The sequence below is a fragment of the Phocoena sinus genome, chromosome 3, assembly GCF_008692025.1.
Source record: "Phocoena sinus isolate mPhoSin1 chromosome 3, mPhoSin1.pri, whole genome shotgun sequence".
NCBI classification, from domain to species: domain Eukaryota; kingdom Metazoa; phylum Chordata; class Mammalia; order Artiodactyla; family Phocoenidae; genus Phocoena; species Phocoena sinus.
Window position 1 is genome coordinate 18,176,991 of NC_045765.1, and position 22,853 is coordinate 18,199,843.

Genomic DNA, 22,853 nt, shown 5'->3' on the forward strand with positions numbered 1-22,853 from the left:
CCGTGGTACAGTACTGATGGTCAGTCTGTGACAAACAGTGTTGTAGTGAATAACCTTGTAGGTTATTTTGTATTTCTCCTGATATATTTGTAGGTCAAATGGTATATGCATTTGTAATTTTGACAGAAGTAATGTAATGACTTGTTGGGAAGAAATGTAAAACGATGATCTCTTTCTGTTTTATTATAGGGAGTCAAGTTTAAAAGTGAAGCATGCAGTTAAAACTATAAAGACTCTAATGTTTTTTAGAATTTCTCTTAACCTTAGAGGGATTTTAGAAAATCTTTTGTAGCAAAAGTTTGAAGGTCTATATAGTTCCATTAGTTTTTCATTTTTCCTTTTATTAAATCAAATTAAAGAAGCATGTATAGTTCAGTCCATTTTGATTCCTATTTATTTTTTATATTAACAATATGAATGTGATATAATGGTAGTTATGCTGGGTGATAGAATTTTTTTTTAATGGTGCTGTATTATTTAATAAGCATGTTCATCTAAAAAAGTTATGTTTTTAAGAAAAGTGTAAGGAGATTAACTAGTTTAGATGTTAGTGACTCAGCTTTGCAAAAAGATATCTTCTTTTCTTTTTCTTTTTCTTTTTTTTTGTGGTATGCGGGCCTCTCACCGCTGTGGCCTCTCCCACCGCGGAGCACAGGCTTTGGGCACACAGGCTCAGCAGCCATGGCTCACGGGCCCAGCCGCTCCACGGCATGTGGGATCCTCCCGGACCGGAGCACGAACCCGTGTCCCCTGCATCAGCAGGTGGACTCTCAACCACTGCGCCACCAGGGAAGCCCCTAAACATCTTCTTTTCTTAAGGGCAGTTATTAAGTGGTAGAGCTACTTAGTGGTAGAGCACAGAACTGTAAAATGTAAGTCCCCTGACTTTGAATGTGTCATTCTTTTCTACATCACACTGTGGTGGTCATTTTATTTTGAACTAACATTCTCCCCTTTCTCTCACTTTTTGTCTTCTTCCTAATATTTGGCCTTAGTCTTTCCATTCTTAGGTTCTAGGCTTATTACCTTCAGGTATAATCTTCTTTTACTTATTAGATCTGTTTAATTTGAACAAGCTGTATCTCTCTGTTGCTATGAGGACATGAATTCCTTCCCACCACAGTTCAACGGATGTGTATGTACCTTTGTAATTGTGTTTTCCTTTATCGATCGAAACTTCCATTTGTTAACTCATATGAACTTAACACTTGGTGCATTAAGTTCATTTCCTCCCATGTCAACGCTGCTATTCTTAAACTAAGCATTATTGCTGTATTTAATCTGCCAGATGTTTTCCTTAGCACCCTTTGTGTAATTTAATCTAGTTTCTTTCCAAATCTTACAACAGAGTCTTCCTTTTGTGAGGTTGCAGTTTCCCTTGCTAGGAGCCTGAAATCCTAGTCTTGAACTTCATCAGGAGTTGTGACTGGAGAAAAATTCAAATTACCACCTTTTCCAATTATAGTTGATTCTCATTATTCGCTGTAGTTATGTTCTGTATAACTACCTGAGTTAGCAAATACTGAACCATTACTCCCAGAGGAAATAAAGAGTTAGGTTCCTATGAACCTCTGGTGGTAACATTTTTGTCAGCTGATCAATACTTAAGCTGTTTTGTGTGTTTCTATTTAAAGACACCTTGTTTAATGTATATTGTCACTCATTAAAATTAAACTCATGGCCAGCAGCCCTGTAACTTGTGCCTGAAGGACGCTTTATCTAAGGTACATCACACAGCCTTGCATTCAGCACTACAATTGAGGGCCATTTTATACATCAGAATCACTTAGAAAGCACAAAAATGCAAAAACTCTGGCACTAAATAGTGAAAAAGATACTTGTTTACATTGTGAGAGCTGCAACAAGAAGAAAGAGTGTTGCCTTGTTGGACCTCAGCTGGAAACTTGAGCAGCTCCAATTTTTACTACTCTGCGCATATTTGTGAATGACTGTGAAATCGTTGTAAGAATTGATTTGGGAATTACACATAAATTTGAAGGAGTGGGCAAATTGCAAATACAGAATCCAGGAGTAATGAAGATCAACTGTAATTCTTATTTCTTTTACGATGTCAGAGTTTTAGAGATTTAGTCAAGATTTCGGGTTTTTTTCTGAATCTGCAAATGTAGAGGTAGTGATCTCTCTGTAGGTAACCGTGATTACACCTGATCTCTTTAGTGTTTGCTAATCACCCCTCTCATTTCAGGGAGCACTAATTAGATTCTTTCTGTCTCCTGATATTTAGCAATAAAGAATTCTGGGCACTTTAGAATGAAATTACTTATCAAAACAGGGCTCTTAACCTAGACCAGGATAATCCCAGCTTTTCTCAAGTCACTAAACTGCTTAAACTTGAATGCAAATTTTTGAGTGCTCATGAATATGTTCAGTTTATGGAGAAGTAAATAGATGTCATCAGAACCTCAAAAGTTGTCTTCCTTGTTCATTGCCCTCTACCAGAAAATTAGGAACCTTAATTTCTTGGATTACCTAGTTCTACTAGTAGAGATTTATCTTTCTCTACAGTGTGTTACATTCTTTTGCTTCTATAACCTTTGATCTTTTTTTCTTTTTTTTTTTTTTTTTGGTGGTACATGGTCCTCTCACTGTTGTGGCCTCTCCCATTGCGGAGCACAGGCTTTGGACGCGCAGGCTCAGCGGCCATGGCTTTCGGGCCCAGCTGCTCCGCGGCATGTGGGATCTTCCTGGACTGGGGCACGAACCCGTGTCCCCTGAATCAGCAGGCGAACTCTCAACCACTGTGCCACCAGGGAAGCCCAACTTTTGATCTTTTAAACCAAATTTTTTTCAAAAATGGAGTACTATAATATAATGCTTTGAAATTTGCTTTTTGCCTACTTTCTTTTTTAAAAAAAAAATCTTTCCATATCAATGTATATAGCTCTACTGCATCCTCTTTAATGGCTGCAGAATTGCATTGTATGTGTGCTCCAAAATTTAAGTATGCCCTATTAATGATCATTATTTCAAATTTTTCCCTACTACTAACAGTATATATCTTGGCATACTTGAATAGCATTTTCATAAGGTAAACCTCTAATTGTGGAATTGTGGTCGGGCAAAGAATATTCAGATTTAAAATTTTAGTAGCTGTTACTACAGGATTAAAATATGGTTTAAAATATGGTTGTATTTTTCCCATAATGCATGAGTGCATCTGTTTTCCCCTTAGCCTTGTCATTACTGGGTATTAATCTTCTTTGCTATTTTCATAGGTAGAAGTGTTTTATTTAAATTTGCGTCTCTTTCATTACTGAAATAAACTTTTTAAAATTACTGATCCTTTGTTTTTTGATTGATTTACTTGTTCTTATCTGTTGTTCGTTTTCCTATTGCTGATTGCTTTATTTTTTGTTTTATTGTTTAAAAATTTATTTCATTTATTTATTTTTGGCTGCGTTGGGTCTTTGTTGCTTCGCGCTGCTTTCTTTAGCTGCAGTGAGCAGGGGCTACTCTTCATTGCGGTGCGCAGGCTTCTCATTTGCGGTGGCTTCTCTTGTTGCAGAGCTCAGGCTCTAGGTGCATGGGCTCAGTAGTTGTGGCTCGCAGGCTCTAGAGCACAGGCTCAGTAGTTGTGACGCACAGGCTTAGTTGCTCCACGGCATTTGGGATCTTCCCAGAACAGGGGTCAAACCCACGTCCCCTGCATTGGCAGGCGGATTCTTAACCACCGTGCCACCAGGGAAGCCCATACTTTTTGTTTTATATTTTATTATGGAGCTCACATAAAAAATCCTGAGGGTAGGAACTTTGTCTTATTTACCATTCTGTCCCCACACCAGCATACTAGTCACTGAAAGTTGGCTGAATTAATGGATGTTATCTCTTTGGCTGCCAAACATGTTGACATCTCCACCATATACAGTTGACCCTTTAAATTACCGGTTTGAACTGCATAGGCCCTCTTATATGCAGGTTTTTTTCAGTAAATGCACACTGCAGTACTACACGATCCAAGGTTGGTTGAATCCGAGGATGCAGAACTGCAGATACAGAGGACTTACTGCAGGTTATGTGTGGAGCCTCCACATTGTTCAAAGGTCAACTGTAGAGGTTTTAAATTTTAATGAATTCAAACCTGACAGTGCTTTCATTGTTGGATTCTAGGTTATGAGTTATGCTTAGATATATCCTCTTCCATTTCTTTTCTGGGTTTTGGTGTTTATAAATTTATGCCAGAACTTTTCTTTTTGGCGTATGGTAGAGATCTGAGTCTTCCCTTCCCTTCTGTCTCCAACCCCTGTATGATTGATGTATTTATACATGATTCCTTATACTTGACTTTTATTTATCCCTTCCCTTCTTCACAGACTTTCTGGTCTTCTTTTAGGCTACCTTATTGTTTGAGAATTTTATATCCTTCCAATTAAGTTGGAGTATAAAAATACATTTCTCAAGTCCTTTTACCTTTTCTTATTAAGTAGTACCTTGAGTGTAGGGGGCTGAAACACGTGGTAGGCTCTCAGTAAATAGTTTATTATATTTTAAGTGCTTTATTCATATTGAATATTAGCTGTGTGTTTCAGTTTTATGACCTGAAAATTAAGTAAATCAAATTGAGTTTACAAATAGTCTGTGTCACAGATTCTACTCTTATTATACAGTAAGGAAAAACACCTTCTTAGATCAAGATAGATTTTATTACACAACTTATTGAGATATAGTTGACATGTAATAATTGAGTAATGTGATATATTTTGATCTATGTGTACATCTTTGAAACCATCACCACATTCAAGAATGAACATACCCATCATTCCCCTAAATTTGTAATCCATCCTTCCCTGCCACCCTCATTTCTTCATCCCCTCTCCCATACACAGGCAACCACTGTTCTGGTTTCTATAACCATAGATTACATTTTGTAGAATTTTTACGTAAATGAAGTCATAAGGTATGTACTCTTTTATTTTTGTCTACTCTACTTAATTTGAGATTTATCCATTTTTGTTGGTCAGTACTTCATTCTTTTTATTATTGAGTATTATTCCATTATTTGGATATGCCAACATTTGTTTATCATTCACTTGTTGATGAACATATTTGGATGATTTCTAGTATTTGGGTATTACAAATTAAGCTACTGTGAACATTTTATGTGTAAGTCTTTGTGTGGGCATAGCTTTGTTTCTCTTGGGCAAATACCTAAGAATGGAACTGGTCATATGATAGGTGTATGTCTAACTTTTAAAAATACTGACAGACTGTTTTGCAAAGAGGTTGTCTCATTTTACATTCCTGTTACATGTCTTTGATCCATACCCTCACCAACACTTGGCAAGGCAAGTCTTTTTAATTTTAGCCATTCTTCTGGGTGTGCAATGGTTTTAATTTGAATTTTCCTAATGACTACTCATGTTTTCATGTGATTATTTGCCATCTCTGTGTCGTCTTTGGTGAAGTGTCTGTTCACATCATTTACCTGTTTTAGGTTGTTTTCTTTTTATTGAGTTTTGAGAGTTCTTTATATAATTAGTCCTGAAATCAGGTAGTGTTGGTCTTTTAGCTTTGTTCTTTTTCAGAGTTGCTTTGGCTTTTCTGAGTTCTTTGAATTTTCATATGAATTTTAAAATCAGCATGCCAGTTTCAAACTTGTTGGTATTTTCATTGGGATTGTGTTGACTCTGTAAACCACTTTGGGGAGATCTAACATCTTAACAATATTGAATCTTCTGATCTGTGAACACTGTATCTCTCTTCCCTTACTTAGGACTTCTTTCATTTCTCTCAGCATTGTTTTGTAGTTCTTAGTATACATGGGTTCTGCACATTTTTTTGGTCAAATTTACCCCTAAATGTTTCATAATTTTGATATATAAAACAGTAATTGTAAATGTTACGATTTTTAAATTTCAATTTCTGATTGTTCATTGCTAGCATACAGAAATACAGTATTTTTGTATATCGATCTTTTGTTCTGTGACTTTGCTAAACTCACGTATTGGTAGCATTTTTATAGATTCCATAGGATTTTTAAGTAGATGATTTGGTATTTGCAAATACAGATCTTTACTTTTCCCTTTTCAGTTTTTAATTTTTCTTGTCTTCTTGGAATGGCTAGAACTTCTGGTATAATGTTGAATGGTAGTGGTGAGAGTAGATATTCTTGCTTTGTTTCTGACCTTAGGGAAAGGATTTATCCCTTAACCACTAAGCTTTTTGTAGATGCCCTTTATCAAGATTGAGGAAGCTCTCTATTCTTAGCTTACTGAGAGTTTAAAATTTTTTTTTTTAGTGTACAAGAGGATTCATTTTATTTTATTTTTATTAAAAATTTTTTTCAAATTTCTTATACAATCTTTAGAGGTTACACTCCATTTACAGTTATTATAGAATATTGGCTATATTCTCCGTGTTGTACAATACATCCTTGTGGCCTGTCTTTCACCCAGTAGTTTGTACCTCCCACCCGTATATCGCCCCCGCCCTCCCACCACTGGTAACTACTAGTCTGTTCTCTATATCTGTGAGTGTGTACCTCCTTTTTGTTATATTCACTACATATATTTTTTAGATTCCATATATAAATGATATCATACAACATTTGTCTTTCTCTTTCTGACTTATTCACTTAGCATAATGCCTTCCAAGTCCATCCATGTTGCTGCAAATGGCAAAATTTCATTCCTTTTTATGGCCGAGCAGTATTTCATTGTATCTATATACCACATCTTTATCCATTCATCTGTTGATGGACACTTAGGTTGCTTCCATGTCTTAGCAATTGCAAATAATGCTGCTATTAATATTGAGAAGCATGTATCTTTTGGAATTAGTGTTTAAAGAGTGGAATTGCTGGGTCATCTGGTAATTCTATTTTTAGTTTTTTGAGAAACCTCATACTGTTTTCCACAGTGGCTGCACCAGTTTACATTCCCACCAACAGTGTAGGAGGGTTCCCTTTCCTCTACATCCTTACCAACATTTGTTATTAGTGTTCTTTTTGGTGATAGCCATTCTGACAGGTGTGAGGGGTATCTCATTGTGGTTTTAATTTGCATTTCCCAATGATAAGAGATGTTGAGCATCTTTTCATGTGCCTGTTGGCCATCTACATTTCCTCTTTGGAAAACTAATCAGTTCTGCCCATTTTTTAATCGGGTTGGTTGTTTTTGATATTGAGTTGTATGAGCTTTTTATATATGTTGGATATTAATCCCTTATAGGTCATATCATTTGCAAATATTTACTCCCATTGAGTAGGTTGTCTTTTTGTTTTGTTGATGGTTTCCTTTGCTGTGCAAAAGCTTTTAAGTTTAATTAGGTTGTGTTTGTTTATTTTTGCTTTTATTTCCTTTACTTTAGGAGACAGATCCCAAAAAAATATTGCTGCAATTTATGTCAAAGATTGTTCTGCCTATGTTTTCCTATAGGAATTTTTTAGTATCTGGTCTTAAATTTAGGTCTTAAATCCATTTTGAGTTTATTTTTGTACATGGTGTTAGAGAATGTACTAATTTCACTCATTTACATATAGCTGTCCAGTTTTCCCAATACCACTTTTTGAAGAGATTGTCTTCTCTGTTGTGTAGGCTTACCTCCTTTGTCATAGATTAATTGACCATAAGTGTGTAGGTTTATTTCTGGGCTTTCTGTCTTGTTCCACTGATCTATGTGTCTGTTTTTGTCACAGTACCATACTGTTTTGAGTACTGTAGCTTGTAGTATAGTCTGAAGTCAGGGGGTATAATTCCTCCCACTCTGTTTTTCTTTCTCAAGATTGTTTTGGCTGTTCGAGGTCTTTTCTGTTTTGATACAAATTTAAAATTTGTTGTTCTAGTTCTGTGAAAAATGCCATTGTTAATTTGATAGGGATTGCATTGAATCTGTAGATTGCCTTGGATAGTATGGTCATTTTAACATTATTGATTCTTCCAATCCAAAACATGATATATCTTTCCATCTGTGTTTGTTGTCTTCAGTTTCTTTCATTAGGGTCTGTTGTTTGGAGTACAGGTCTTTTGCCTCTTTAGGTAAGTTTATTCCTAGGTATTTTATTCTTTTTGATGTGATGCAAAATGATGTTTCTTTCATTTCTTTCTGGTAGTTTGTTGTCAGTGTATAGAAATGCAACAGATTTCTGTATATTAATTTTGTATCCTGCAACTTTACCAAATTCATTGATGAGCTCTAGTAGTTTTCTGGTGGCATCCTTAGAATGTTCTATGTATAGTGTCATGTCATCTGCAAACAGTGACAGTTTTACTTCTTCCTTTCTAATTTGATTCCTTTTATTTCTCGTCTGATTGCTGTAGCTAAGACTTCCAAACTATGTTGAATAAAAGTGGCAAGAGTGGGCATCCTTGTCTTGTTCCTGATCTTAGAGGGAATGCTTTCAGCTTTTCACCATTGAGTATGATGCTAGCTGTGGGTTTGTCATATATGACCTTTATTGTGTTGAGGTAAGTTCCCTCTATATCCACAAGCTCTGGAGAGTATTTTTTTCATAAATGTGTGTTGGTTTTTTTCAGAAGTGTTTTCTGTATCTATTGAGATGATCCTATGGTTTTTATTCTTCAGTTTGTTAATGTGCTGTATCCCATTGATTGGTTTGTGGATATTGAAAAATCCTTGCATCCCTGGGATAAATCCCACTTGCTCATGGTGTATGATCCTTTTAATGTGTTGTTGGATTCAATTTGCTATTTTGTTGAGGATTTTTGCATCTATGTTCATCAGTGATATTGGCCTGTAATTTTTTGTTATATCTTTGTCTGATTTTGGTATCAGGGTGATGCTGGCCTCATAGAATGAGGTTAGAAATGTTCCTTCCTCTATAATTTTTTGGAATAATTTTAGAAGGTTAGATGTTAACTCTTCTCTAAAAATTTAGTAGAATTCACCAGTGAAGCCATCTGGTCCTGGACTTTTGTTTTTTGGGAGTTTTAAAGTTATTGATTCAAAATCAATACTGGTAATTGGTCTGTTCATGTTTTCTATTTCTTCCTGGTTAATTCTTGGGAGATTATACCTTTCTAAGAATTTGTCCATTTCTTATAGATTGTCCATTTTATTGGTATATAGTTGTTCATAGTAGTCACTTATGATCCTTTGTATTTCTGTGGTATCGGTTGTAACTTCTCCTTTTTTCATTTCTGATTTTATTGATTTGGGCCCTGTCCCCTTTTATCTTGATGAGTCTGGCTAAAGGTTTATCAATTTTGTTTATCTTTTCAAAGAACCAACTTTTAGTTTTATTGATCTTTATTATTTTTTTAGTCTCCATTTCATTTATTTCTGCTCTGATCTTCATGATTTCTTTCCTTCTGCTAACTTTGGGTTTTGTTTGTTCTTTCTCTGGTTGCTTTAGGTGTAAGTTTAGGTTGTTTATTTGAGATTTTTCTTGTTTCCTGAGGTTAGCTTGTATCACTATATATTTCCCTCTTAGAACTGCCTTTGCTGTGTCCCATAGGTTTTGGATCATTGTGTTTTCAGTTTCATTTTCATTTTCACTTGTCTCTAGGTATTTTTGATTTCCTCTTTGATTTCTTCAGTGGTGCATTGACTGTTTAATAGCATATTGTTTGTGTTTTTTGCATTTTTTTTCCTTGTAGTTGATTTCTGGTGTCATAGCATTGTGGTCAGAAAAGATGCTTAATATGATTTCAGTTTTCTTAAATTTACCAAGGCTTGTTTTGTGGCCTAGCATGTGATCTGTCCTGGAGAATGTTCCATGTGCACTTGAAAAGAATGTTTATTCTGCTGCTTTTGGATGGAATGCTCTATATATTTATCAATTAAGTCTATTTTGTCTAATGTGTCATTTAAGGTCTCTGTTTCCTTATTGATTTTCTCTCTGATGACTTGTCCGTTGATGTAAGTGGGGTGTTAAGTCCCCTACTATTATTGTGTTATTGTTGATTTCTCCTTTTATGTATGTTAATATTTGCCTTATATATTTAAGTGCTTCTATGTTGGGTGCATATATATTTACAGTGTTATATCTTCTTACTGGATTGATCCTTTGGTCATTATGTAGTGTCCTTCTTGGTCTTCTGTAACAGTGTTTATTTTAAAGTCTGTTTTGTCTGATATAAGTATTGCTACTCTGGCTTTCTTTTGGTTTCCATTTGGGTAGAATTCCTTTTTTCCATTCACTCACTTTGTGTGTCTTTAGTTCTGAAGTGAGTGTTTTGTAGGTAGCGTATATAGGGTATTGTTTTTGCATCCGTTCAGCCACTCTGTGTATTTTGGTTGGAGCATTTAGTCTATTTACGTTTAAGGTAATTATTGATATGTATATTCTATTTGCCATTTTGTTAATTGTTTTAGATTTGGTTTTTTAGGTCTTTTTTCCCTTTTCTTCTTTTGTTCTCTTGTGATTTGATGACTGTCTTTAGTGTTACGTTTGAATTCCTTTTTCTTTTTTGTGTGTATATCTATTGTAGATACTTGGTTTGTGGTTACCATGAGGTTTGTATAGCAGTGTATATGCGTTCTAAAAACCCTGCATTTGTACTCTCCTCCCCTTACAATTAGTGTTTTTGATATCACATTTTATGTCTTATTTTTTTGTGTATCTCTTAACTTCTTATTGTGGACATAGTGATTTTACTACTTTTTGTTTTTTAGCCTCCCTACTAGGATTGTGTGTGTGTATGATTTCCTACTTTTACTGTATGCTTGCCTTTACTGGTGAGCTTTTTCATTTTCATAACTTTCTTTCTAGTTGTGGCCTTTTATTTTTCACCTAGAGAAGTTCCCTTAACATTTGTTGTAAAGCTGGTTTGTTGTAAAGCTTAGCTTTTGCTTGTCTGTAAAGCTTTTGATTTCTCCAAATCTGAATGAGAGCCTTGCTGGGTAGAATATTCTTGGTTGTAGGTTTTTCCCTTTCATTACTTTAAATATATTGTACCACTCCCCTCTGGCCTGTAGAGTTGCTGCTGAAAAATCAGCTGGTATGAGAGTTTTAAAAATCAGGAATGGATGCTGATTTTGTCAAATGCTCTTCCTGCATTTATTTAGATGATTTTCTTTTCTGAGAAAACATTTTTTAAATTATATTTTTTGAATGTTCAACAAACCTAGCATTTTCTGGCACAAATCTTACTTGGTCATTATCCTTTTAATATATTGTTGGATCTGTTTTGTCAGTTTACATTTATGTTCATGAGGATGTCATTTTGTAACTTTCTTGTACTAGTTTTGTCTGGTTTTGGTGTTAGGATGATGATGACCTTATAGAATGAGTTGGGAAGTGTCCTCTTCAGTTTTCTGGATGAATTTGTGTAGAATTGATATTAATTCTTCCTTAAATGTTTGGTAGTATTCGCCAATGAACTCTTCTCGTTCTAGAATATTCTTTGTGGGAAGGTTTTTTTTATCAGATACATTCATAATGTTGTGCATCCATCACTACTATCCATCTCCATAGCTCTTTTCATTTTGCAGTTTGCCAGCACTCTTGAAAGTTTTTTTCTGGGTTGCTAGGCCGATAGGACATTTTTCCTTCAGTGCATTAATGTGGAAATTTTTCTGTCTCTGTATGTGTGTGTCTGTTTGCCTCTCTTTTGGTGACAGCTGTAATTGGTAACAGTATAATTCACATAATTCACCCACTTAAGGTGCAAATTCAGTAGTTTTTATATATTTACAGAGTTGTGCACCCATTACCATAGTCAATTTGAGAACATTTTCACTGTCCCCTCAACACATTAGCAGTCATTCCCCATTTCCTCTTAACCATGGTGTTCAACTTTAGAAATTCAATTTGAGTGTGCTATCTTGTATCACTAGTTACTATGTTTAGCCTTCTAGCTTCTGACCGTATGGAATGTAATTAAAGTAACTTTTAATGTCTGTCTACTAATTTTATCATCATTATCTTTTCTGGACTGGTCTTAATTGACTGACTTTTCATTATGGATGATATTTTCCTGTTTCTTTGCATACCTAGTAATTTTTAATTGGGTGCCAGATATTGTGAATTTTACCTTATTGAGTGATGTGTGAACCTGGGTGATGTGTGAACCTAGGGGTTGTTACCTTTACTCGTTTTGGGTGTTTTTTTCCTCTGGCTCAGGCAATTTCTCACATACATATGGTGATCAGTACTCAGTTGACAACTTGAGGGGAACCTCAAATCTCCAGACCTTTCTGTTCATCTCTCTCCTCTCTGGTACTCTGCCTTTGTAAATTCTAGTCATCCTGGCTTCCCTGGACATTCGCTCTGTGTCCTGAACTTGCGGGAGATCAGTGTTCTTTCCCTGGAATCCCCTCCCTGTGCTCCTGTTGGCCTGTCTTGTTTGTTTTTCATCCTTCAGGGATCACTCTCCTGTGCCGATTGGATCAATCTCCTGATTGATCTCTGATATTTGTTGATTCATGTATATTGTCTGGTTTTATACTTGTTCAGGTGGGATAGTAAATTTGGTCCCTGTTATTCCATTTTGATTAGAAGTCTCTAGACTGTTTTTTCAGCCAATAGAAAATCAGTTTTCAAAGACTTATATTTTCATTACATCCATTTGTTTCATTCTCTCTCAGACTATAACCTGCACTATTAAAAATATTATGGGGAGGGCTTCCCTGGTGGCGCAGTGGTTGAGAGTCTGCCTGCCGATGCAGGGGACACGGGTTCATGCCCTGGTCTGGGAAGATCCCATATGCTGTGGAATGGCTGGGCCTGTGAGCCATGGCTGCTGAGCCTGCACGTCTGGAGCCTGTGCTCCGCAATGGGAGAGGCCACAACAGTGAGAGGCCCACATACCGCAAAAAAATATATATATATATTATGGGGAAAATTCTTAGGTGAATTTAGAAACAATTGTCATCTTACCAGGAACTGCCAAAGTACAGATTTAATATTGCATTGAAAGAAATTATTGTTTCTAGTCACAGCTCTTACCTCTTGAATCCTATGTCTGTTACTGTTTGATTATGTATAGTTATGACTTAATATCTGAAATGCTTCTGGGCAGGTATTTTTCCTTTTAATTATACAGTACAGATTTGTCTAATTACATGATTATTGTTGAAATTATTACTTTGGTACTCTTGGTTTTAAAAGTTTGCTAAGCTGAGAATATCTCACATATCTTCTGTTTTTAGGCAAAATTCTTGTTTTCTGGAGTATAGATTATGAATAGCCTCTGAGATACTAGATTTGATTTTTTTTTTGCATAAGTCCAAATCATTCATGTTGAAATATTGGACTTATCATTACTATAAATTATTCATGCTTTTTCTTGTCATAGCTGAGGCTGATTTAAAGGATAAAGTCTTAACTATTGTATTCTTAAAAATAACAATGGAATCTAAATATTGATATATTGCCTTAAATGGGTTTTTTTTTTTTTTAGTCTGCCAAGTGGAGAGTTTATAACTTAATCATAGCAGTGAATTGTTCTAGAATCGGTAAGGTTTCTACTATTGACCCCTTTCTCACAATTTTTTGTGTGATAAGTTATTACTCGATATGGGACTTCCCTGGTGGCACAGTGGTTAAGAATCCACCTGCAAATGCAGGGGATACGGGTTGAGCCCAGGTCCAGGAAGATCCCACATGCCACGGAGCAAATAAGCCTGTGCGCCACAACTACTGAGCCTGTGCTCTAGAGCCCGCAAGCCACAACTACTGAAGCCCCCTCTCCACAACTACTGAAGCCTACGCTCCTAGAGCCCGTGCTCCGCAACAAGAGAAGCCACCACAATGAGAAGCCCGCACAGCACAATGAAGAGTAGCCCCCACTCGCCACAACTTGAGAAAGCCCATGTGCAGCAACGAAGACCCAACACCGCCAAAAATAAATAAATTTATTTTTAAAAAATTATTACTCAATAAAATATCTAAAATGTTACTTAATCCAGGGACCAAACTGTAGAGAACACTATATAATTTTTTTAACATCTTTATTGTAGTATAATTGCTTTACAATGGTGTGTTAGTTTCTGCTGTTTAGCAAAGTGAATCAGCTATACATATACATATATCCCCATATCTCCTTCCTCTTGCATCTCCCTCCCATCCTCCCTATCCCACCCCTCTAGGTGGATGCAAAGCACCAAGCTGATCTACCTGTGCTCTGCAGCTCCTTCCCACTAGCTATCTATTTTACATTTGGTATAGAACACTATATAATTCTTAACCCATTTTTTTCTTCTTTTACAGGAAAAGTAAGAAGCTTAAGCTCATCTTTGTGGTCACTAACTCACTTGACAACTTTGTATCTAAGTGACAATTCCCTGTCCCGCATTCCTTCAGACATTGCCAAGCTTCACAATCTGGTGTATCTGGACCTGTCCTCTAATAAAATCCGGAGTTTACCGGCAGAACTCGGAAACATGGTATCACTCAGGTATACAGATTCAACTTAGTACATAGCTATATGCCCCCTAAAAGAATATATTATTATATTGTTAGGAAACACCACTTTGTTGGGAAAAGACATTGTCAATTTAATGGTATTTGAACACAATTAAACATGACTATGTTCTTCAGGTAAAGTTTTCTGGGAAAATTGAATGTCAGCTAATAAATAAGTCATTTAGATCCATTGCCTAAAATTTACTTTATTGCTGTTTTGTGTAATATACTTTATTTTTGAAACAAAATTTTTGGACAAAGTGGGGCAAACAAATAGAAGGCACTTGTATTATCCCATATATTCACTCACCTGTGACAGACAGTTGAGACGCTTTTCCCCCACTAAATTCTGGGGCCCTGTACCATCCTTAATATGGGATCCAGGAAGCCATTGACAATTAATGATCCCATTTTGGCCATCCCAGGGCTTGTATGCATGACAGTAACAAAACCAGGACTTGAAAGAAGCTAGAATTAGTGATTGAATATGGGGACCTATAGTGTGGGCTATAGGAGGTTGATAGGATGTGGAGTCACACAGAGTTCAGGTTAGAAACCTGACTCAGTCATTTACAAGTTGTGTGATTTTGGGCAAGCTTCATACAACCTTGCAGAGTGTTTCTTCATCCATGAAGTTGCTATGATAATGACCCAACTAAGGATGAGATTAGAGATATTTGAGATAATGACTAAGAAACTACTAGCAACACTGCTTGGTACATATTGTATTAGTAAATGGTAATTGCTGTAACCTCTGTTTTATAAGATAGATGAGATCTACCCAGATTGAATATAAAGCCAATTTCCAGCTATTATGTTAATCCCAATAGAAAATCTTGCCCCATTTCATATTACCTCCCCCCGCTTTTTTAAAAAATTCCACTGGCTTTTCTGCTGCCTTCTATCATTTGCTGCATAGTAAAAAGGAATAAGGACCTTGTGAGAGTTTCTTTACCTCTATTGCTTCCATTCCAGCCCTTTGACTTTTTTTATGCTTAATTATTGAGTGTATACCATGACTATTTTTAATCCCCTGAATCAAATTTACTTAAAGGACCTCCTTTCCTGTGTGATATATTTGGAAATAAACAGGAACCAAGTGTTCAGAGTGAGTTTTTCTTATTCAGTTTATGGCCTCACCAACCTCTGGTTTACTCAGTGGTAACCAAGCTTCATTTAAATTCCAAGAACCAAGGGCTATAGAAGTATCAGTAGTTCACATTCACATGTAAACATTGACAAATAAAACTTATCATAGGACATTGCCAATATCTTAATATTGGGTCTTTTTTTCCTACTGAAGATTCCTTTCATAGTTATATTTTCTATACAAAACAAATTAAAATAATCAGTAGTTATTAATATAGCTGCCATTATTTCTAAAGTAAAACTTTAGTATTATTAATCATAAACATATTGTACAACTACCATAAACTATTTTGATTTGGTACTATATGATCATTTAAATTTTCTTTTAACAATTCACCTGTTAGGCTGTTTTATCATTTCCACTTTCTTAAACGTGTATTAGACCTCCATGTATGCTAGACCAGTTCTGCTCTCAGGGTGGTATCTTGACTGTGCCATTTTCAAAGTGTGTCACCAGCCTGCAGTGAGATACACAGCAAGTGTCTTTTGAATCCAATACCCTTAAAAAATTTGGGGCTTATATTTTGTTGGTCTTTTTTTTTCTCATCACATTTTTATAGTAATTGATTTTTTTCCTATGTTTTACAAATGTATTGGTCTGTGGCAGTTTGGGGTTTTTTGTTGTGTCTTTTTGTTTGTTTGTTTTTTTAACCACATATGATTTAAGAAGCACTATACTAGACATTGGCATATAATACTAAATTTTGTATTCTTAGGAACTTACATCTTATATTCCTAGAAATTATATTGTTGATTTTAGCTGTTAGTTAAAGGTTAATATATCTTCTGACTTCCTGGAATTTTTACATCAACAGGGAACTCCATTTAAATAACAACCTGTTACGAGTTCTACCTTTTGAGCTGGGAAAACTGTTTCAGTTGCAGACTTTAGGCCTGAAAGGTATGACTTCCCATATTTGTGCTTCTTGTGGTTTGTATGTATGTCTTTGAGTCTAAAGAAGCCATTAAAGGGAATCCTTTTGCCAGGGATTTGCAGGTTCACTTCCCCAGAGTTCATCATTTTGTTAGATACAGTCCAATGGTTTTCTTTCTTTTTCACCTATAGATTGTCTGCTAGTCTTCTTATTATTTTTTGCTCCTAGCCCAGCCTTGCTTTTCTAGCCTTTCTTTTGGTCACCTCTATGTTTTGGTGATACATTCCTGACGTCAGACTTTATTTCATCATGCTGTAAAACAGCTTTTTTTGTTTGTTTGTTTTATGTTCAAATCTCAAAAAATGGAGATTCTCAAAAAATGCAGAAAGCAAGTAGAAAATTTTGATCTGTTTGGATCCTCTAATAAAGACCAGTATTTAAGCATTTCTTTAAAACTCAAAAATAAAATTGATTTATAAGGACTTTACTAATATTTTAGAACTCGGGGACATAATTAACCTAGTAAGAACTATTGGGAAATATTTTTTTAAACCAGCAAGGTTAAAAGTCCCATTTTAATAATATGTCAAAACCTATAAATTTTTTTTATCACATTGTGGTTCTTCACCAGTCTTGTAGATGTATCCAGCTTACTCTATAATTGATTCCTTAAAAAAGATCACAGGGGGACTTCCCTGGCAGTCCAGTGGTTATGACTCTGCCCTTTGCTGCAGGGGGTATGGGTTTGATCCCTGGTGGGGAAACTAAGATCCCACATGCTATGTGGTGTGGCCCCCCAAAAAAATCACATGATGAAGTCTTCAAGAAGTGTACTTTTATTTCTTAAAAATACAGTTATAAAGTGAGGTTTTATTTCTGTAAATCCATTTCATATTATAAAAGTAATGGTATTGTTCACAAAAACAAATGGAAATTGCAAATAATACATTTACAAATATATGTAAAACCATGTTCAACAAACATCAGCTTTATAAATCATTCTTTGGAAAGTTTTTGTATGGGCTACACTGGCTGAGGCCTCTTAAAATGGAAGTCAGGGAAATGTGAGCTGCAAATGCCTTTTCTGTTGTATCTCCCTATGATAAGTCTAATTTATTCTTATTTTCCTATTTTGAAATTTGAAAAACAACTATATAAAATGTTGCAAGGTGTAATTCATATACAGACTACCAGAATTAACAATTAATATTTTGTCACTTTTGTGTCCATTTTTTAATGCAAAAGAAATAGAACATTACAGAACATTAAGGCCCTCTTTGTTCCTCTTCTAGTCTCTTTCTCGTCCCAGAGGCAGCTACTGTTGTGTGTCCTTCTGGTTCAAGGTTTTGTAATCTTACAGTATATATTTTACAAACCCTAATCTGTATTCATTTCTCTAAGGATTTACAAACTTTATTTGAAGTTAGGGTCATTGCTCACAAATTTTCACACTGATTTAAGTAAACGCTGGGGCCAGGTAGGGAAGTCTTTATGGCACATTTGTTTTTGATTAGTCCTTGGTCTTCCACTTCAGAAAGATCCTTTACTGTTCAACATTTATGCCTTTATGTTTCTTTCTTGGAAGTATAGTTTCACCGAGATAGTTTGTTTATCTCAGCTATTCTGTTGGACGTTGTTACACGTCTGTCTGCAATAGCAGTCTTTTCACTTGATTTCGAACTTTTTAAGACAAATCCTATGTTATTTTCCTGACTTTGCAACTTACACTTTAATGCTGTGCTAGCAACTTCTTAAAACAGTTACATTTTCCTTGCTCTCTGAAAACTTCTTTAATGATTTCTCATGGCACCTGTTAATTATTTGGAAGAGAAAATGTATCACTTAGTTCAAAAATCATGTCTATTTGCTATTTTATCCATTCGTACAGAGCCAAAGTACTTCTGCCTCATGAATCAGTTCATATCATTTTCTTTAAAGTTGATTGCATAGGGCTAGCATGCATCACTTTTTTTTTTTTTTTTTTTACATTTTTCCATGTTCTTCAAAATTGTTCTACTGTGAAAGATAGGACTAGAACCTTAGATAGTGTATTCTTTTTTTTATTTTGAGATAAGAGATTTATGTGAACCTGTAAGAAATAATTCAGGGAACAATCCATGTGCCTTTTACCAATTTCCCCCCAGTGATAACATCTTTCAAAACTATACTACATAGACTTGCCTGGTGGCACAGTGGTTAAGAATCCGCCTGCCAATGCAGGACACACAGGTTCAAGCCCTGGTCCGGGAAGATCCCACATGCTGAGGAGCGACTAAACCCGTGCGCCACAACTACTGAGCCTGCACTCTAGAGCCCGCGAGCCACAACTACTGAGCCCACGCATCTAGAGCCTGTGCTCCGCAACAAGAGAAGCAACCGCAATGAGAAGCCCGCACACCACAACAGAGTAGTCCCCGCTCGCTGCAACTACAGAAGGCCCCCGCGCAGTAACGAAGACCCACTGCAGCCAGAAAACAAAAAACAAAACAAAACAAAAACTGTAGTACAGCATCACAACCAGGATATTGACATTGATACAGTCAAGGTACAGAACAGTTCCATCACCAAAGGATCCCTCATGTTGCCCTTTGATAGGCACACTTGCTTTCCTCTTGTCCCAGTTCACTCCTGAACTTCTGACAACCACTGATATGTTATCTATTTCTATAATTTTATTATTTAAAAAATAATATATAAATAGAATCATGCTGTGTGTAACCTTTTGAGATTGGGTTCCCCTCCCCACACCCAAGGTTAATTCTTCGGAGATTCACCCAGGTTGTTGGGTGTTTGCTCCTTTATATTGTTGAGTAGTATTACTTGGTATGGATGTATCACAGGTTGTTTAACCATTGACCTATTTAAGGACATCTGGGTGGTTTCCAGTATTTTGCTGTTACAGATGAAGCTGCTGTTAACATTCTGTGTGCAGGTTATTGTGTGAATGTAAGTCTTCATTTCTCTAAGATAAATGCCCAGGAGTGCAGTTGCTGGGTCATAGGTTAATTTCATGGTCAGTTTTTTTTAAGAAACTGCCAGGTTGTTTTCCAGACTGCTGTACTATTTTACATTTTTACCAGTAATAAATGAGTGATCCAGTTTCTTTGCATCCTTATCAGTGTTTGGTATTGTCACTATTTGATTTTTTTTAACATCTTTATTGGAGTATAATTGCTTTACAATGGTGTGTTAGTTTCTGCTGTATAACAGAGTGAATCAGTTATACATATATGTATATCCCCATATCTCCTCCCTCTTGCGCCTCCCTCCCATCGTCCCTATCCCACCCCTCTAGGTGGACAAAAAGCACCGAGCTGATCTCCCTGTGCTATGTGGCTGCTTCCCACTAGCTATCTGTTTTACATTTGGTAGTATATATATGTCCATGCCACTCTATCCCTTTGTCCCAGCTTACCCTTCCACCTCCTAGTGTACTCAAGTCCATTTTCTACATCTGTGTCTTTATTCCTGTCCTGCCCCTAGGTTCTTCAGAACCATTTTTTCTTATTTTAGATTCCATATATATGTGTCAGCATATGGTATTTATTTTTCTCTTTCTGACTTACTTCACTCTGTGTGACGGTCTCTGGGTCCATCCACCTCACCACAAATAACTCAATTTTGTTTCTTTTTATGGCTGAGTAATACTCCATTGTATATATGTGCCACATTTTTATCCATTCATCTGTTGATGGACACTTAGGTTGCTTCCATGTCCTGGCTATTGTAAATAGAGCTGCAATGAACATTGTGGTACATGACTCTTTGAATTATGTTTTTCTCAGGGTATATGCCCAGTAGTGGGATTGTTGGGTCATATGGTAATTCTATTTTTAGTTTTGTAAGGAACCTCCATACTGTTCTTCATAGTGGCTGTATCAATTTACATTCCCACCAACAGTGCAAGAGGGTTCCCTTTTCTCCACACCCTCTCCAGCATTGATTGTTTGTAGACTTTTTGATGATGGTCACTCTGACAAGTGTGAGATGATACCTCACTGTAGTTTTGATTTGCATTTCTCTAATGATTAATGATGTTGAGCATTCTTTCATCTGTTTGTTGGCAATCTGTATATCTTCTTTGGAGAAATATCTGTTTAGGTCTTCTGCCCATTTTTGGATTGGGTTGTTTGGTTTTTTTTTGATATTGAGCTGCATGAGCTGCTTGTAAATTTTGGAGATTAATCCTTTGTCAGTTGCTTCATTTGCAAATATTTTCTCCCATTTTGAGGGTTATCTTTTGGTCTTGTTTATGGTTTCCTTTGCTGTGCAAAAGCTTTTAAGTTTCATTAGGTTCCATTTGCTTATTTTTGTTTTTATTTCCATTTCTCTAGGAGGTGGGCCAAAAAGGATATTGCTGTGATTTAATGTCATTGAGTGTTCTATGTTTCCTCGAAGAGTTTTATAGTGTCTGGCCTTACATTTAGGTCTTTAATCCATTTTGAGTTTATTTTTATGTATGGTGTTAGGGAGTGTTCTAATTTCATTCTTTTACAAGTAGCTGTCCATTTTTCCCAGCACCACTTATTGAAGAGGCTGCCTTTTCTCCATTTTTTATTCTTGCCTCCTTTAGCAAAGATAAGGTGACCGGGCTTCCCTGGTGGCACAGTGGTCGAGAGTCCGCCTGCCGATGCAGGGGACGCGGATTCGTGCCCAGTCTGGGAAGATCCCACATGCCGTGGAGTGGCTAGGCCCGTGAGCTGTGGCTGCCGAGCCTGCGTGTCCGGAGCCTGTGCTCCACCACGGGAGAGGCCACAACAGTGAGAGGCCCGCGTACCGCAAAAAAAAAAAAAAAGATAAGGTGACCATATGTGCGTGGGTTTCTATCCTGTTCCATTGATTGGTATTTCTATTTTTGTGCCAGTACCATACTCTCTTGATTACTGTAGCTTTGTAGTATAGTCTGAAGTCAGGGAGCCTGATTCCTCCAGCTCCATTTTTCTTTCTCAAGGTTGCTTTGGCTATTTGTGGGTTTTTGTGTTTCCATACAAATTGTGAAAAAAAATTTTTTTTTTTGGCGGTACGCAGGCCTCTCACTGTTGTGGCCTCTCCCATTGTGGAGCACAGGCTCTGGACGCGCAGGCTCAGCGGCCACGGCTCACGGGCCCAGCCACTTCGCGGCACGTGGGATCCTCCCGGACTGGAGCACAAACCCGTGTCCCCTGCTTTGGCAGGCGGACTCTCAACCACTGCGCCACCAGGGAAGCCCCAAATTGTGAAATTTTTTGTTCTAGTTCTATGAAAAATGCCATTGGTCATTTGATAGGGATTGCATTGAATCTGCAGGTTGCTTTGGGTAGTATAATCATTTTCACAGTGTTGATTCTTCCAATCCAAGAACAAGGTATATCTCTCCATCTGCTTGTATCGTCTTTAATTTGTTTCATCAGTGTCTTATAGTTTTCTGCGTACAGGTCTTTTGCCTCCTTAGGTAGGTTTATTCCTAGGTATTTTATTCTTTTTGTTGCAGTGGTAAATGGGAGTGTTTCCTTAATTTCTCTTTCAGATTTTTCATCATTAGTGTTTAAGAATGCAAGAGATTTCTGTGCATTAATTTTGTATCCTGCTACTTTATCAGATTCATTGCTTAGCTCTAGTAGTTGTCTGGTAGCATCTTTAGGATTCTGTATGTATAGTATCATGTCATCTGCAAACAGTGACAATTTTGCTTCTTCTTTTCTGATTTGGATTCCTTTTATTTCCTTTTCTTCTCTGATTGCTGTGGCTAAAATTTCCAAAACTATGTTGAATAATAGGGGTGAGAGTGGGCAACCTTGTCTTGTTCCTGATCTTAGTGGAAATGGTTTCAGTTTTTCACCGTTGAGAACGATGTTGGCTGTGGGTTTGTCATATATGGCCTTTCTTATGTTGAAGTAAGTTCCCTCTGTGCCTACTTTCTGGAGGGTTTTTATCATAAATGAGTATTGAATTTTGTTGAAAGCTTTTTCTGCATCTATTGAGATGATCGTGTGATTTTTTCGTTCAATTTGTTAATATGGTTTATCACATTGATTGATTTGTGTATATTGAAGAATCCTTGCATTCCTGGGATAAACCCCACCTGATCATGGTGTATAATCCTTTTAATGTGCTGTTGGATTATGTTTGCTAGTAGTTTGTTGAGGATTCTTGCATCTATTTTCATCCGTAATATTGGCCTGTAGTTTTCTTTTTTTGTGACATCTTTGTCTGGTTTTGGTATCAGGGTGATAGTGGCCTCATAGAATGAGTTTGGGATTGTTCCTCCCTCCGCAAATGAGTTTGGGATTGTTTGGAAGAGTTTGAGAAGTATAGGTGCTAGCTCTTCTCTAAATGTTTGATAGAATTTGCCTGTGAAACCATCTGGTCCTGGGCTTTTGTTTGTTGGAAGATTTTTTTTTTAACCTTTTTTTTTTTTTTTTTTTTTGGGCCGCGTTGTGTCTTCGTTGCTGTGCACAGGCTTTCTCTAGTTGCAGTGAGCAGGGGCTACTCTTCGTTGTGGTGCGCGGGCTTCTCATTGCAGT

The 22,853-nt window shown here is 36.5% G+C and overlaps 1 protein-coding gene across 4 annotated transcripts in view; it reads left to right on the forward strand.

Annotated features, from left to right (window-relative positions):
- Positions 1-22,853, forward strand: part of CNOT6 (CCR4-NOT transcription complex subunit 6) — a 65,217-nt gene that overhangs the window by 22,824 nt on the left and 19,540 nt on the right. For 2 of the 4 annotated variants that reach the window (XM_032626707.1, XM_032626706.1), the window contains exons 3-4: positions 14,132-14,318; positions 16,291-16,376. The exons of 1 other annotated variant lie outside the window; for it this stretch is intronic. In XM_032626707.1, coding sequence (XP_032482598.1) covers positions 14,132-14,318; positions 16,291-16,376 — 273 coding nt within the window. Of the gene's footprint in view, positions 1-13,322; positions 13,378-14,131; positions 14,319-16,290; positions 16,377-22,853 lie in introns of all 4 variants that reach the window. One more of the 4 variants, XM_032626709.1, reaches the window with a different exon arrangement.